The sequence below is a fragment of the Schistocerca nitens genome, chromosome 4 (genome assembly GCF_023898315.1).
Source record: "Schistocerca nitens isolate TAMUIC-IGC-003100 chromosome 4, iqSchNite1.1, whole genome shotgun sequence".
Classification (NCBI taxonomy): Eukaryota; Metazoa; Arthropoda; class Insecta; order Orthoptera; family Acrididae; genus Schistocerca; species Schistocerca nitens.
Window position 1 is genome coordinate 598,533,928 of NC_064617.1, and position 13,596 is coordinate 598,547,523.

At 42.6% G+C, this 13,596-nt stretch overlaps 1 protein-coding gene across 2 annotated transcripts in view; it reads right to left on the reverse strand.

Moving 5' to 3' along the window:
* The window catches only part of LOC126253435 (proton-coupled amino acid transporter-like protein pathetic), a 79,523-nt gene that overhangs the window by 16,809 nt on the left and 49,118 nt on the right, over positions 1–13,596 (reverse strand). For both annotated transcript variants that reach the window (XM_049954777.1, XM_049954776.1), the window contains exons 4-6: positions 13,316–13,466; positions 3,812–3,936; positions 788–872 (exon numbers count right to left, since the gene is read on the reverse strand). In XM_049954777.1, the coding sequence (XP_049810734.1) occupies positions 788–872; positions 3,812–3,936; positions 13,316–13,466 (361 nt within the window). The remainder of the gene's footprint in view (positions 1–787; positions 873–3,811; positions 3,937–13,315; positions 13,467–13,596) is intronic.

Sequence of the window (13,596 nt, forward strand, 5' to 3'; positions counted from 1 at the left end):
GTACTGAGCCCTGCTGCCTCTATAATCACCAAAAATTGGGAAATTAGATCCCTATATAACTATTTAGCTATGCCAGTTACTGATCAGTGAAGGGCAAGAACGTACGACATTTAATATAACCATGTTAGAACGCTTATGTGGTGTACAAAACAAATTTGGGTTAAAGATAGCTTCAGTTTTCGGTACTAATTACACAGTACAAGAAAAAGTTAAGACTGACTATCAACTACACGCTGATGTGGAACGTTTCTAGTGGAATGAATGTATTGCAATGAACAGAAGCAGTCACTAAATGTGCCTGGTACTACCGAGCGACAACGTTTGTGCACATTAATAGCACAATATTTAATTGCAAAACATAGCATTTATTTATAAGAGTTATACATAGAGGGTAACTGACCAATCAGATCACAGGTGAGAGAAGACACACACACAGCAGAAGAGGCTCAATTTTTCGTCATGCAGGGTTTCTGTGTTTCCCCTTTTGTTACCCACATCATCGAGACTATCTATAGTTAGTTATCTGCTCGGAATCCTGAAAGTACTGATGTGGTATTACAAAGAACTAATTTTATACGCCAAGTCCAGGACTCTATGACTTTCAGGAAGGAATAATAAGCACGGACGTTAGAGCTATTAATAAAGTGCAGTTCGGGGCTAAAATGTTTCCTGTGATCTTTGTACACTTTGCAGTTAACGTAACCAAGATCTGACTTTGGATACGTGACTATGCACTGGATCAAAACATCAAAGAATCACTTCCACATACCAGATTAAATGTTCTTACCTTGTGAAGAGATTCCCCAATGAATACGACGTAGACACAGCATGATCCATAGTAAGTGGACAAGATGGCTAGCACGACAAAATTCCTGTAACAGAGGGCAAGAATATCGTAAGTCTTTGGACAATAAAAGTAATTTCATAATACGATTATTATGCAGTACAGTTATCATTGAGCGTCCTCTGGCTGAAGAACGTATAAAAGTGAACGAGATGTTCTAAAACTTTGACTCATAATATTTGTGCCGTTCTCTGATAAAAAAATTAAAAAAATTCAACGAAACGGCAAAGAAACCAGGAAAACAATCCAGCAAGAACTGAAGATGCATTGTCAGCAGCTAATTGTAACCCTTACGAACTCAAATTCTGGTCTCTCTTTTCGACACGCATGAAACTTTATATGAAATTTGAGAACGCAAGTAGACGAAAGGTAAACCCTTCTGTCACTCTCTGAATGCATGTTGATGAGTTATGGCAGTCTACGTTAAAAACTAGAAAATCAATTTTCTGTGACTTATTAAGGTCCGATCACATAAAAAATGCTTTTCTAGGGCATTTTAGTATATGTCAGAAAAAGATAAAATCATACAACGAAATGGTGAAGTAAGGCGAAAATTTGTAAATTTTCTGTTTTCAAGCCAGCATGTACATGTATTAATAAACTTGTTATCAGACTAAAAGAAACCGATGACGAAGGTACAAATACATCGAAACATGTATGGGAAAACGAAAATGTTTTTTACTCTACGGGTAAACCTGAAATTATTTTCACATTCTAACAAGTCCTTTTTACAGTTAGGTGTGTATCTCACTCAATAAGTGAAGAAAAATGATAAGTGGAAAAAGTAGCTTGTGCATACAGACTGCAGATAGATGACTATTCTCCCATTCAGGAGATGTGGAGATGTGTGGTTCCTTTTGCACAAGTTTCCAGTCGATGAGATATTGCACAGGTAGACATATTCTAACAGTACATTGCAGAAAGCCGTGCGGCTACTCCGAGCGAGTACCGTTTCCCGTTGCATCTCTTGCTCATTTCGTGCAAAACAGGCATCTATTCGTCAACGAGGACGTAACCGACATCTTCCCGCCATCCTTGTTCAATTTGAGCTGCAACTCCATCTGTAATGATATCGATGTCTATACGTGTGAAGTTTCTTTCCTATTGAAGTCCTCCTTTCTGACTATTTCGATATGTCAAGATGTACCAGGCATAGATTAATATCAATACACTAGCATACACGCCAATGAAGCAACTGATGGTTGTTGTGCGATTTTGTACACATGTGCAAATCCTAAGCTGGATTTTCTTTTACACCTCATATAGACAACAAACCAATTGATTAAATAGAAAAATAGTGCTCATGTAATCCGCAAATTCGTGGTGCACAAGGTTTTTAACCCTACATACGTTGGTGTATTGATGTGATAACCTGATGAGCCATAGGAATATACACCATTGCTGGACATAGTACGTGCCCTAGATTCAATGTTTTAACGACATTTGTCTATATATTCAATTATTTTTAAAAAGACAAAGAAGCGTGTCTGACATAATGAAAAAGGCAGAGAGATTGTACAAGTTGTGTTTGTTTACAGCATTTGACTAATCTGAAATCGTTCGACGCATGCGGTTAACTGATGACGTGAATCTCGGAATGTAAATCTTGTGATGTTTACCACAACGGGAAAACACGACGCATGAGTCACTTACGGAAGACTGAAGGACGGCAAGGCGTAGGTCTCTTCTCGGAACTATGAGCGGAAATCTGTTCTTCAGAAATGGCACGTTGTGATGTTGTGGCCTGACTCACGGTAGTGCAAACGGAAGTGTGAGATCAGCTCACACTATTGGTCAATGTGAGCAAACGACGAGGGAGGAGGAACGAGGAGCCCAGTAAAATGGTTTATTAGTTTCTGTTTTATTTTGCCTAACAGGTTAGTGACATAATATTGTGCAATATATTTCAGCAAACTCAGGACTCAGTTGGAAACGAAACCCTGAGAAATTAGAAATGAGGAAAGCATGGGTGGTTCTGGGTACGAAACCGAAGGTCAGTCCTACAATCTACATTAAATATTAGGAAATGAGCACTAGAGTTGTTGACAAGCATCTAGTGAATGCCATTTTCCATTGTCTTACTCCAAACACACATGAAATATCATTCGTATGTCTACACCACATGTACCACTGTGAGTGTTTATGTAGGGTGGTGTGTAATAATCGTCGAATTTAACTTCAGAATCCGTGATTATCATCAACGGTATCACATATCTCGGTGCGTAATGGCTTGGAAATAGCCCAGGGCATGCGTTCACAGCCTGGCGAATATTAATTGTGAATTTGTGACCTCTCTTCGAAATGTCGGTGAAATTTTCACGCCTGCTGTGAGTTCACCACAACAAGATTCCTTTACTCCCAAGAAAAGTGGAGGGCACAGTAAACATAGCATTGTTCTTGCTGATGTCATTGAAGTCGAAAATGTGTAGGTAATATCTCCAGATTCGAAGTTCGAAGTAGTAGCTTAACAGAAATTTACGTAAGAGATTATATGAAATCCCTCGAAGCAAATTGAGAAAGGCCGTCAGTTTCCGTAATATTAATTTTTTATTTTTTGCGGGTTGAAACTGCAAACAAATCTCTTGCATAAGACACCTGACAAGCAACTCCTTTCTGAATCTTTCCATAGCAGACATGAGACACCATTCCAGAATCAACACAATTTTTACTAATGGATTATTTTCCTTTATTAATCCGCGATAGTATAAAATGAACATTATGTAATCTTATGAGAATAAATATAAAGGACAGTAATATCTACGGGTTTTATAAACGACATTAAAGTGTACAGAACAGCATTGTAGACATTTAAGTGTACAGAATAGTAGTGTAGTATCCCACACAAGACCCGTTTCGTTATAGTTACCACCAGCAGCCTTGCAAATAAAACTGTTGTGATGAAATTTTCTTCCTGCACCAAAAATGTAACGCCTATTAGCAGGTGCCAGATGTGTTATTGAAACTCACCTGGCGAACTTGGAGTAAGAGCGAAGCCGCTCGAAGCAGGAGGTCTTGAACGCAGCCTCGGCAGTCTCTCCAAAACCTAGGAAGGGCACTTTGGTCCTCCGGCACAACTCCTGCGAGCACTTCACCTGCAAGCAGAGTGATGACGTAAGCCCCCATACACTGTGTTAGTTAAATAGTGTAGGTCAAAAATATGAGACGTTAATGACTTCTAGATTCTGTAGAGGGGGCGATATTGTGCGTCTAAGTGATTCAGATGGCTCTGAGCACTATGGGACTTAGAATCTGAGTCATCTGTCCGCTAGAACTTAGAACTACTTAAACCTAACTAACCTAAGGACATCGCACACATCCATGCCCGAGGCAGGATTCGAACCTGCGACCGTAGCAGCCACGCGATTCCGGAATGAAGCGCTTAGAACCGCTCGGAAACCACGGCCGGCTATTGTGAGTCTCTCGAATCTGAAATAGTATTAACCTAGTAATCAGTTCGAGTAAGGAATCAGTGTCCAGCTGTGGAGGAAGAATTACCACCGTGCTATTTGGTTCGACACTATGCCAATCCTCAATCTTATTGTACATTATTTATATCTGTTACTGATGAAACGGTACTGATCATATTTGGCTAATATGACGGTATCTTCTCTGATATTTAATGCATGAAACATGTGATAGGAAGTGCCCCGAGTTGCAAATATACAGCCCAAATGAACGTAATAATTAATTTGTCTCACAATAAATACATAAAATAAATATTTAAAAACACGTACCTGTAATCGTTAATGATTATAAGGAACACAAACATACCATGCCTCGGGCATGGATGTGTGTGATGTCCTTAGGTTAGTTAGGTTTAAGTAGTTCTACGTTCTAGGGAATTGATGACCACAGCAGCTAAGTCCCATAGTGCTCAGAGCCATTTGAACCAACCCAGCGTAAGAGGCGTATCGCGACTTCCGCTGTTTCCCACCGAAGGGAATGCCCTTAATTATCACCTTGCGAACGTTACAACAATAACTGGAGCATATTATGCAAGTCTTCTGGAACAACAGTACTAAATAATGCGCAAGAAGAGGCCTGGATAGCTAGAGGAAAAATATAAACCTATACAATTAAAGGTGCTTTCACAAGGGAAATTGACGGATTTTAAGAATGAATTTTTGGCAAATACACCTCATTCAACAGATTTCGCCCTTTTTGACTTCCACCGACCAACCAATATGGCGGATATTCTAGAATCGTATGCGAAAGACAGAAGCTTATTACTGGAGAAAGGAGAACTGAGGTCTACGTCGAAAATTAGATGTATTTACGTGAAAATGATAAAGTCTTTTGCAGACAAGCTTAGAATCTTTTACCTACATGTACATCTACAAACATACTTCCCAGGCAATTGTGTTCTAAATTTATCAGACGGGATTCACTAGAACACGTCGCCCTTTCTTCCAAGGAGGCCCGTTTAAATTCGTTGGAGAAATCTTTTTACTTTCGAATGGGTCATATCGATCTCTTACGGTTCTACCAGTGCGCCTCTTTTGATGTCTGTTACCATGCACGCTCGGTAAGGACTCCAAACACTGCAACTACATTCGAGAATTGGTCGCACTGGTATCTTGTATGCACTTTGGTTTACAGAAACCTTCCAAATAATCTACGTCTTACTTTCGACTTTCCTAATACTAACTTCTCTTCGCTTTTCAGTACTACACCTAAGTACTATGTGTCAAGCTTAAGATGTTCACTTGTAAGTTTGTAATTGCGATTCTTTCTCTTCCTTGCAGGCATTATACGATACACTTATTTTACTATCGTGTCAGAAGTACAGAAAACATAATCATCTAAAGGAAATCGATCGCTGGCATCATTTTATAAATTGGTTGATGAGAAACTGGCCACGTCGACTGTATTCGTTATCGCCTTCATCTGGTCTCTCATGGTGCACACGGCTGTAGATGAAGAACACTGCAATATATGGCGCGGGATTAGCCGAGCGGTCTAAGGCGCTGCAGTCATGGACGTGCGGCTGGTCCCGGCGGAGGTTCGGGTCCTCCTTCGGGCATGGGTGTGTGTGTGTTTGTCCTTAGGATAATTTAGGTTAAGTAGTGTGTAGGCTTATGGACTGATGACCTTAGCAGTTAAGTCCCATAAGATTTCACACACTTTTTTTTGCAATATATGGTTGTTAGTCTGCACAGCACCACACTTGCAAAAAACAAGAAAAGACGCCATTTCTGCAGGTTGATCTCGTGTACTAGATAGTGGTCTGTCGAGGGCCTGCCATGTTGCTGCACTTCTCTGAATGACCAACCAGTTCACCAAATGGTGTCATTTCCCCCGCCACTGTGAGATCTTTGTGCGCTGTGGTCTTCCTGTAAGAACTTCTGTAACTGCCAAGGAGCTTTTTCTTGATTTCAGCCAAGGACATGCTGGCTGACGGCCATATAAAGGGTGGGATTTCAGGAGGGGCTACACCAGCAAGACAGTGGAGTTTATCTACGGATGTAGGTCTTGAACAACCATGATAATGCGACAGGTCTCATAAGGCATCATAGGCCTATGTATACTCTCTGGCATGCCGAACATGCTTATTCAGCACTGGAGTAACACAAAGCTAGCGATCAAGAAATCGTCAATTTTGTAACAGAAGATCTGCAGAGGGAGACGAAAAACTGACTACAGTAAGCAAGATTAAATGAATGTAAGCAGCAATAGTAATGTAGAGATGAAACGGTTTAGAAGGCGTGGAGAGCTGCATCAGATCAGTCTTCGGACTGAAGTCCACAACAACCATCACCGTATTATCTTAAGTGTATCCTCTTTTATAGAGAGCTGCCATTCATTACACAAAGCGGAAATTTTATCCAAGCGTTTCTGCATTTATTTACTATCGTCCACAGACGTACGCTCATAAGAGAAACACGTATCAATTATTTTTGGCAATGCACTGTACCTCAAGTGACCTATGCACACTGCCCTACCGTTATACCGCTGCTGGTCATCCTTTCTTAATGAGCCGTAACTTATGGCGTCATGGCAGGTAAGAGAACGTTAAGCGAAGATGGTGCATGCAAGGACTAAATGCCAAGGCTACGGTGGCTCGCGAGCGGACGTCGAGGTGAATCCTTTGTCTGTGCTCAACGCGCAGAGCGCAGAACGCCGTCACACACCTCGGCGCGGGCCTCCAACCACGTTCTTTTCCAGGAAATGTGGAGGATATCCCTCAGCAACGTCAGTTCCTCCTTCTGGCAAAAGACACTTCACGACCTACAAATCATTTTAAAACATTCATAGCCAACCGTCTGTCCATTTCCTTCGGGAACATTTCTTTTTTTTCCCATGAACTTTCTCCGCACATTCATCTAAAAGTATCTTAAGATTACCTACTACTACCTGTACACGTGTCATTGGACTACGACAACTGAATCATGACAGCAGATTCTTTGACAGCTGCTACATGAAAGTGGCATTAACGGAAAACTGCATTAAAAATGGATGAGACAGTTCGAAACTTTAAAGGATTGGATTGGGGTTCTTTTGCAGACGTCATCCTCACCTTCCTAAGGTCGTCACCAAAAATATTCTAACCGAAACTAGTAGCCACTAATACCTGACGGGCACTAACACTACCACGAAATTTTCATCGTCTGTTCTTGACTGTTTGCAGTGTAGCGAAAAGAACACGTCGTGTCCAGCGGTGCCTTAACCAATAATTATACCCTTAACTTCGTTGCCGAGCTGTCTTTATTTTTATGTGGAGTGTGAGTCTGCTTCAAATATAAACGTCACTGTTGAGCTTGTCACATTCCACCTGGATCTAGATATTCAGCAACGGCGGTTCTACTTCGATATCGTCTTTGATCACTGCGCCCGACGCTGACTATAGTATTAGTGTGCTGCTGTCGATGACCATAATAGCAACAGTTTTAACATGAAATCTAACGAATCAGCTTTTTACACCAATAAGAGGATACACAACGGTATCGGTACCGAAACAAACTGAATTCTTTCCTAGTAGTGTGTAGCACAGCCTTTTCGCATGACGATGGTAGAGACGCGTCATGCCACGAACCTCATTACACACTAAACAGACTGGTGATGAGCCATGATGTCATGGCTCTTGCCCATAACTCGGATATCTGAATCGCGTACAAAGTGTGTATGTATCCCCACATGGCGGCTCAGACGTATTGTGCGTGATTAATGGTGTACGGGGACCTGGGGGCCACACAAATATCACATTCCCCAAACCGTTCTGACAAAACTGGGAAACAAAACGAAGTGTGAAACTTCCTGGCAGATTAAAACTGTGTGCCGGACCGAGACTCGAACTCGGGACCTTTGCCTTTCGCGGGCAAGTGCTCTACCGCCCTCGCAGGAGAGCTTCTGTGAAGTTTGGAAGGTAGGAGACGAGGTACTGGCGGAATTAAAGCTGTGAGGACGGGGCGTGAGTCGTGCTTGGGTAGCTCAGTCGGTAGAGCATTTGCCCGCGAAAAGCAAAGGTCCCGAGTTCGACTCTCGGTCCGGCACACAGTTTTAATCTGCCAGGAAGTTTCATATCAGCGCACACTCCGCTGTAGAGTGAAAATTTCATTCTAAAAACAAAGTGTGTTATCTTACCGAAGGTATAAGGTGCTTATGGGCTACATCCCATTTCTGTCCGATGTAAACATCCTCCAAATGAAAGTAGTTTTGCCATCTGCCGGAAAGATGCCACTTTAATCGGCGGGACATATCGCATTACGACGGTTTTCAGGTGTTCGTACCCTGCCATTGGTGTGCACCAACCAGTATTGTGAAGCATCGCTATCGACGGTTCTTTTTTTCATGTTTCGGGCATGTACTGGTGCTGTTGCGCCCATGCTAAAATCTGTGCCGACTGAAGTGTAGTGAGTATAGGTTCAGGTGTGGGGCAGTGGATCTTGTAGAGTTATAGAAGTAGCTAAGACGTGTTTTTATGACAGATCATCTGATGCAGATGTGCAGCAGTGGCCTAATGACTGTTCTGCCGCACTGTAGCCTTCTTATTGGTTCTTACTATCCTCGAATATTGACTGCCATCTCTGGCGTCATAGCGTTGCTGTACTCAGGATTTGACTATTGTTCCGGCGGTGTTCCACGAACTGATGTAATCGCTCTACACACTTGACAGTGTGGGAGTGAGGAAACCAGTGCCTGCACTGTTTTGAAGATGAACTATTCCATGCATCGGGAATCAACAATGTGACATCGATTAAATGGAAATATACCATGCATATTGTCCATATTTTGGTCAGCTGTCACAATGACAGCGAGTACATTGTCTGTAACGTGGCTCACCAAACTATTCCTCATGTCGTATCGAAAGGATCCCTCTTTCTTCATCACAGCTGCCATCTCTGATTCAACTGCTTATGAGTTTACACCTTTACTCCTAAGAACTGTTGCAGTATTCGTCTAATCTCCTCTCACTTTGCGTGGGGCGAGTACAAGACCAAATCCAGGGTTTTAACAGTGGGTGGCCCTGGATACTGCAGAGGCACGGAGAGACTTTAGATTTAGCGCAGTACGGGAGAGGCTGCATTTCTGCATCTGTTTGCAGACGTTTTAACTGAGCACCACACCTATGTGGCTGTGTTTACAGTTCGATGTAAATATGGATTGCTCTGTTATTTTCCCGTATCGTGTCGTCAAGATCCGAGTACCTCAAGACTTAATTATTTTCGCCACGGAATTATACACAATCGTGCGGTCATCGGAACGGAAGTTTTGCGAGTGCTAAATTCCTCGTCTTTTCCGATTCGCTAAGTGCCCATCTTCTCTCCAACGCTTGTGCCCAGCAGATAAATCCATAATATCCAGGAAGCCCTCCTCCATCTACAAAGGTAGAGGAAGGAGTTGTTCTTTCGCTGGAAGCCAGAACACGTGGGCATTAAGGGGAACTGAATGCCGGATGTAGCAGCCCAGGAGGCATGCAGTGATCCTCGGATACTAGAGTGTGCCATCCCCCTGCAAGCTATTGCTATCGAGGTTCAGATTAATGTGCATATTGGAAGAGGAGTGGCGGAAGTGTCAGACAATAAGCTACGTGTAGTGAAGTCCACAACGTGGCCGTGGCGTAACTCCTTCTAGCCACGCAGGGGGCAGGAGCTCCTTCTCACTCGCCTTCGCATAGCATGCCTTCTTGCTCCGTCTTCCTTGTAACTTGCAGATCACGGTACGCCGCATTGTAGTAGACTGTATTTTGTATTCAGGCAAGAGGGCATCAGCTCGCTTGTCCACCACTTTGTCCTCTATTTAAATGACAATGACATAAATGTGGTATGTATTTCGAATTTTTGTGCAATGCCCGACTTGTTTCCTAAAATTTAGGGGTACACTTTTAATGTGTTATCAGGATGGCTGGCTCAATCGTTTCTATGTAATTGAACAGCCAGCCATATAATCTCGTGAATCCATTTTACTTTCCTCTGGTCCTATTTGATTTTAATTAACAGTTTTAGAAAATCTGACCATTTTTAATGTGAACTAGTGTGAGTGTTGGAGGGATCATAGGTGAGATTGAGAGGGAGTGCGATTTTATCTCGGATCGCTTTTGATTTCTGTTACAGCATTCGTCTCTACTAATATTCGTAATGGTGCTATTAAGTTGTCGAGCGTCCCTAACACCGCCTCCTTCTATCCCCACCACCCAGCCCCCTCCCAGCCAACCGTGCTCACCGCAAAACACGCCCCCCGGCATTCCCCTACCCCCACCACACACACACACACACACACACACACACACACACTTATGCACATTGTATCGTTAAAACTTAAAGAGGTTTGGTTGATTTCACTTGGTATATCGGAATATGTCTATCACACTCCAAGAGACGTAACATGGCCCACAATTCCCAGATTACTTAACGCTAGTGGCTATAAAGGCGCCTCACACCAAAGCACTAAAAGTGCATCACCTGATAATCTCTGAAATCTTGCCTTTAGTGTTTATATTCATCCTGTAGATAAACTGTATGTAGGTCCTGTGTCTGAAGAAATGCATCTGTTTATGTCGTTTGGGTAAAAAATCTATGAAATATCTACCAATTATATATTTTCCTGCTTCGTCGGTTATTTATGACAGGACAGATTTTTTTTTTCCTATTCTTATCATCGTTCTGCAACATGTCAATTATAGGACGTTCAATAACAAACTTCGGCATTTTCAGAGTAATGATACTAGCACAATAACTGTTAATTAATGTCGAATTAAAAAAAAAGATTCATAATTACGAAGGTTTCTTCCAATGTTTCACTAGCAGCATTATTTCTAATAAAGTTTGAATAGTCATTTTCACCCCTTTGAATGTTTCTTGGGCTTGTCTCTGTTAATTTTGATTTCGTTGTGTCCTAAAATTATCTGGATTTATTGTGTGAAATATTTATTAAAGGACTATTTCCTTGGGAATGCATACAGTTTAATGTTTTGGGTGATAAATGCAGCCTGTTAAGTGTTCTTTTACGCTCTAGTTAAGTAGAGTTTTGAAGAAAATTACGTGTGCAGCCTTTTATTCGTTGTAGTCCAAATTTCTGCAGCTAGCTCTAATTTTAAGGAAATATCATCCGGCTTTGAGCACAAGGTTGTACAGATGGTATCTCGCTGGTTAACAGGAATCCTCTGTTGCGCTCAGTGTAAGGACGTGTTCTGCATTTGGCTGACAATATTAACACAGGTCTAATGGAAAGAATGCCCTCTTAATTCCGTTAAAACAACTATTACGGTTGTGGAAATTTGTAAAACTAAAGAGAGCGCTATGACTTCATAAATGATAATAAAACTGTGCAACACCAGATCAACAACTTCAAGCAGGTGATCGACCTTTGTTGGTCCTCTTGTAGGAAGGCAACAATCATTTACTGGAAAAATGACTAGTCACACCTTAATTGGCTGGCTCTGAGGACTATGGGACGTAGCTTCTAAGGTCATCAGTCCCCTAGAACTCAGAACTACTTAAACCTAACTAACCTAAGGACATCACACACATTCATGCCCGAGGCAGGATTCGAACCTGCGACCGCAGCGGTCGCGCGGTTCCAGACTGTAGTGCCTAGAACCGCTCGGCCACACTGGCCGGCCACACCTTAATTCAGAATCATAATATGTTGCAGATGTTTCCTTACTGGATGAGTTGTTTGTCTTGTTGTAAGTCCTTAAGAACGCGCTGTAATGTTTAAGCCAAACTCACAATATGACTTGATGACAGACAGCACTGTTTTATTTATGCGATGTGTTAAAAGCTAATATACGACTGAGACTCCAAAAGAAAGCTATTCGCGACTGAGGCATCGTAAACATCTCAACAAAATCTGTATGAATAAAGTAGGTAATAAGAGAAAGAAAAGTTCGAGTTTAACATCCCAGAGTGTGGAGGTCAGGTGGACTTCGGTGCAGAAGGAAATCGGCTGTGGCCTAGGATAATTCCAGGATTAGCCTTGCTCAGAAAAACCACGAAAACCAACCAAAATGCCAGACGTAGACCTGAATTCCACTCTTCTCAAATACTTCCTCTTAAGAATCAGGCCACTTCGCATTGTACGGCAGAAAAGTAATAGGAATAAAAGTAAAATGCGTGGACTGCCAACTAAAATGGCTGAGAATAATCATGTCTGGAATTCAGGGCAACCACACGGGAATGGTAAGTTAGTTTGGTGTAGTTTCAGAAAAGTCATACGTAGAAAATGAAAGACAACGTGGCGAAAAGACGAGCGTGTGTAGTGAGGGTGCAAGAATTTGATGGATTCGAGCTGTTTGCCAGACACTGAAATGGAGGAGCATACTAAGCCTGAAAGCAGATAAGAGCAGCAAAGCTACCGGTGCCAATTACGTAATGGTCGTACAAATTTGGGTAGTGATTTTCGTTTGAAGGAGATTTAAACTACGCTTCTTCGGCTTGAAACAGATGACCATGCACGTAAGGTATAATTTTATGTTACTATGGCCATTTGCCTCGCTACTATTCCAACAAGCAGTTTAAACAAGTAGAGCTCAAAGTTTGCAGTTAATCCCTTAATTCATAAATTTTAGGTTGCTTAACAGCACTTGGATGGAGGGATGAATAACAACTGAACATCCCTTCGAAAGGAACTTTAGAACCGAGCGGCCCACAGTGAAGAAGGCTGAGGTATGTACCGGCTGTGGCCTAATTGAAGGAGCTGCCCAGCCTTCGCCTGAATAATTCAGGAAAATCACTGGCTGGGTGGACCCTGCTCCTGATGAAGAAATAGCCAATATGCAAAACGCCGCGAGTACTCGACAATGAGCTCAGTGCAGCGAACGCACGGCTCAGGAACCAGCTGCAGTGGTCTTGTTTAGGGAGGCATTCTTGCATTAACGAGAAGTAACGTAGCTTAAAAATTTGCCAAAACAAGTGTTTCAGAGGCTAGACCCATTAGAAAAGCGTAATGACTCCACATTTGGTGGCACCGACATCCAGTACCTACCAGACGACGCATGGACGCCTCCTGTGACGTCATGTCTGAAAGTCTTACCAGTATCTGGACGGTGTGCGTGCAGATGAGCCCGACGAAGAGGGTTGCGACCATCCCGAAGGCGAGCCCCGCATTCCGGAAGGCGTTCGGCATGGCCAGGATGCCGCTGCCCAGGCTGCTCTTGAGCAGGTGCGCCAGCGCGCCCACGTCGCTGCAACACAGGAAGACAAGGACGATGACGTCAGCTGGCCACCTCGCGTTTCGCCATGTGCCCCGCGCGAGAGCTGCTTCGGAGAATCCCTCAGTACCGGTTTTATGACGGCTCTGGTAAAAATTCACAG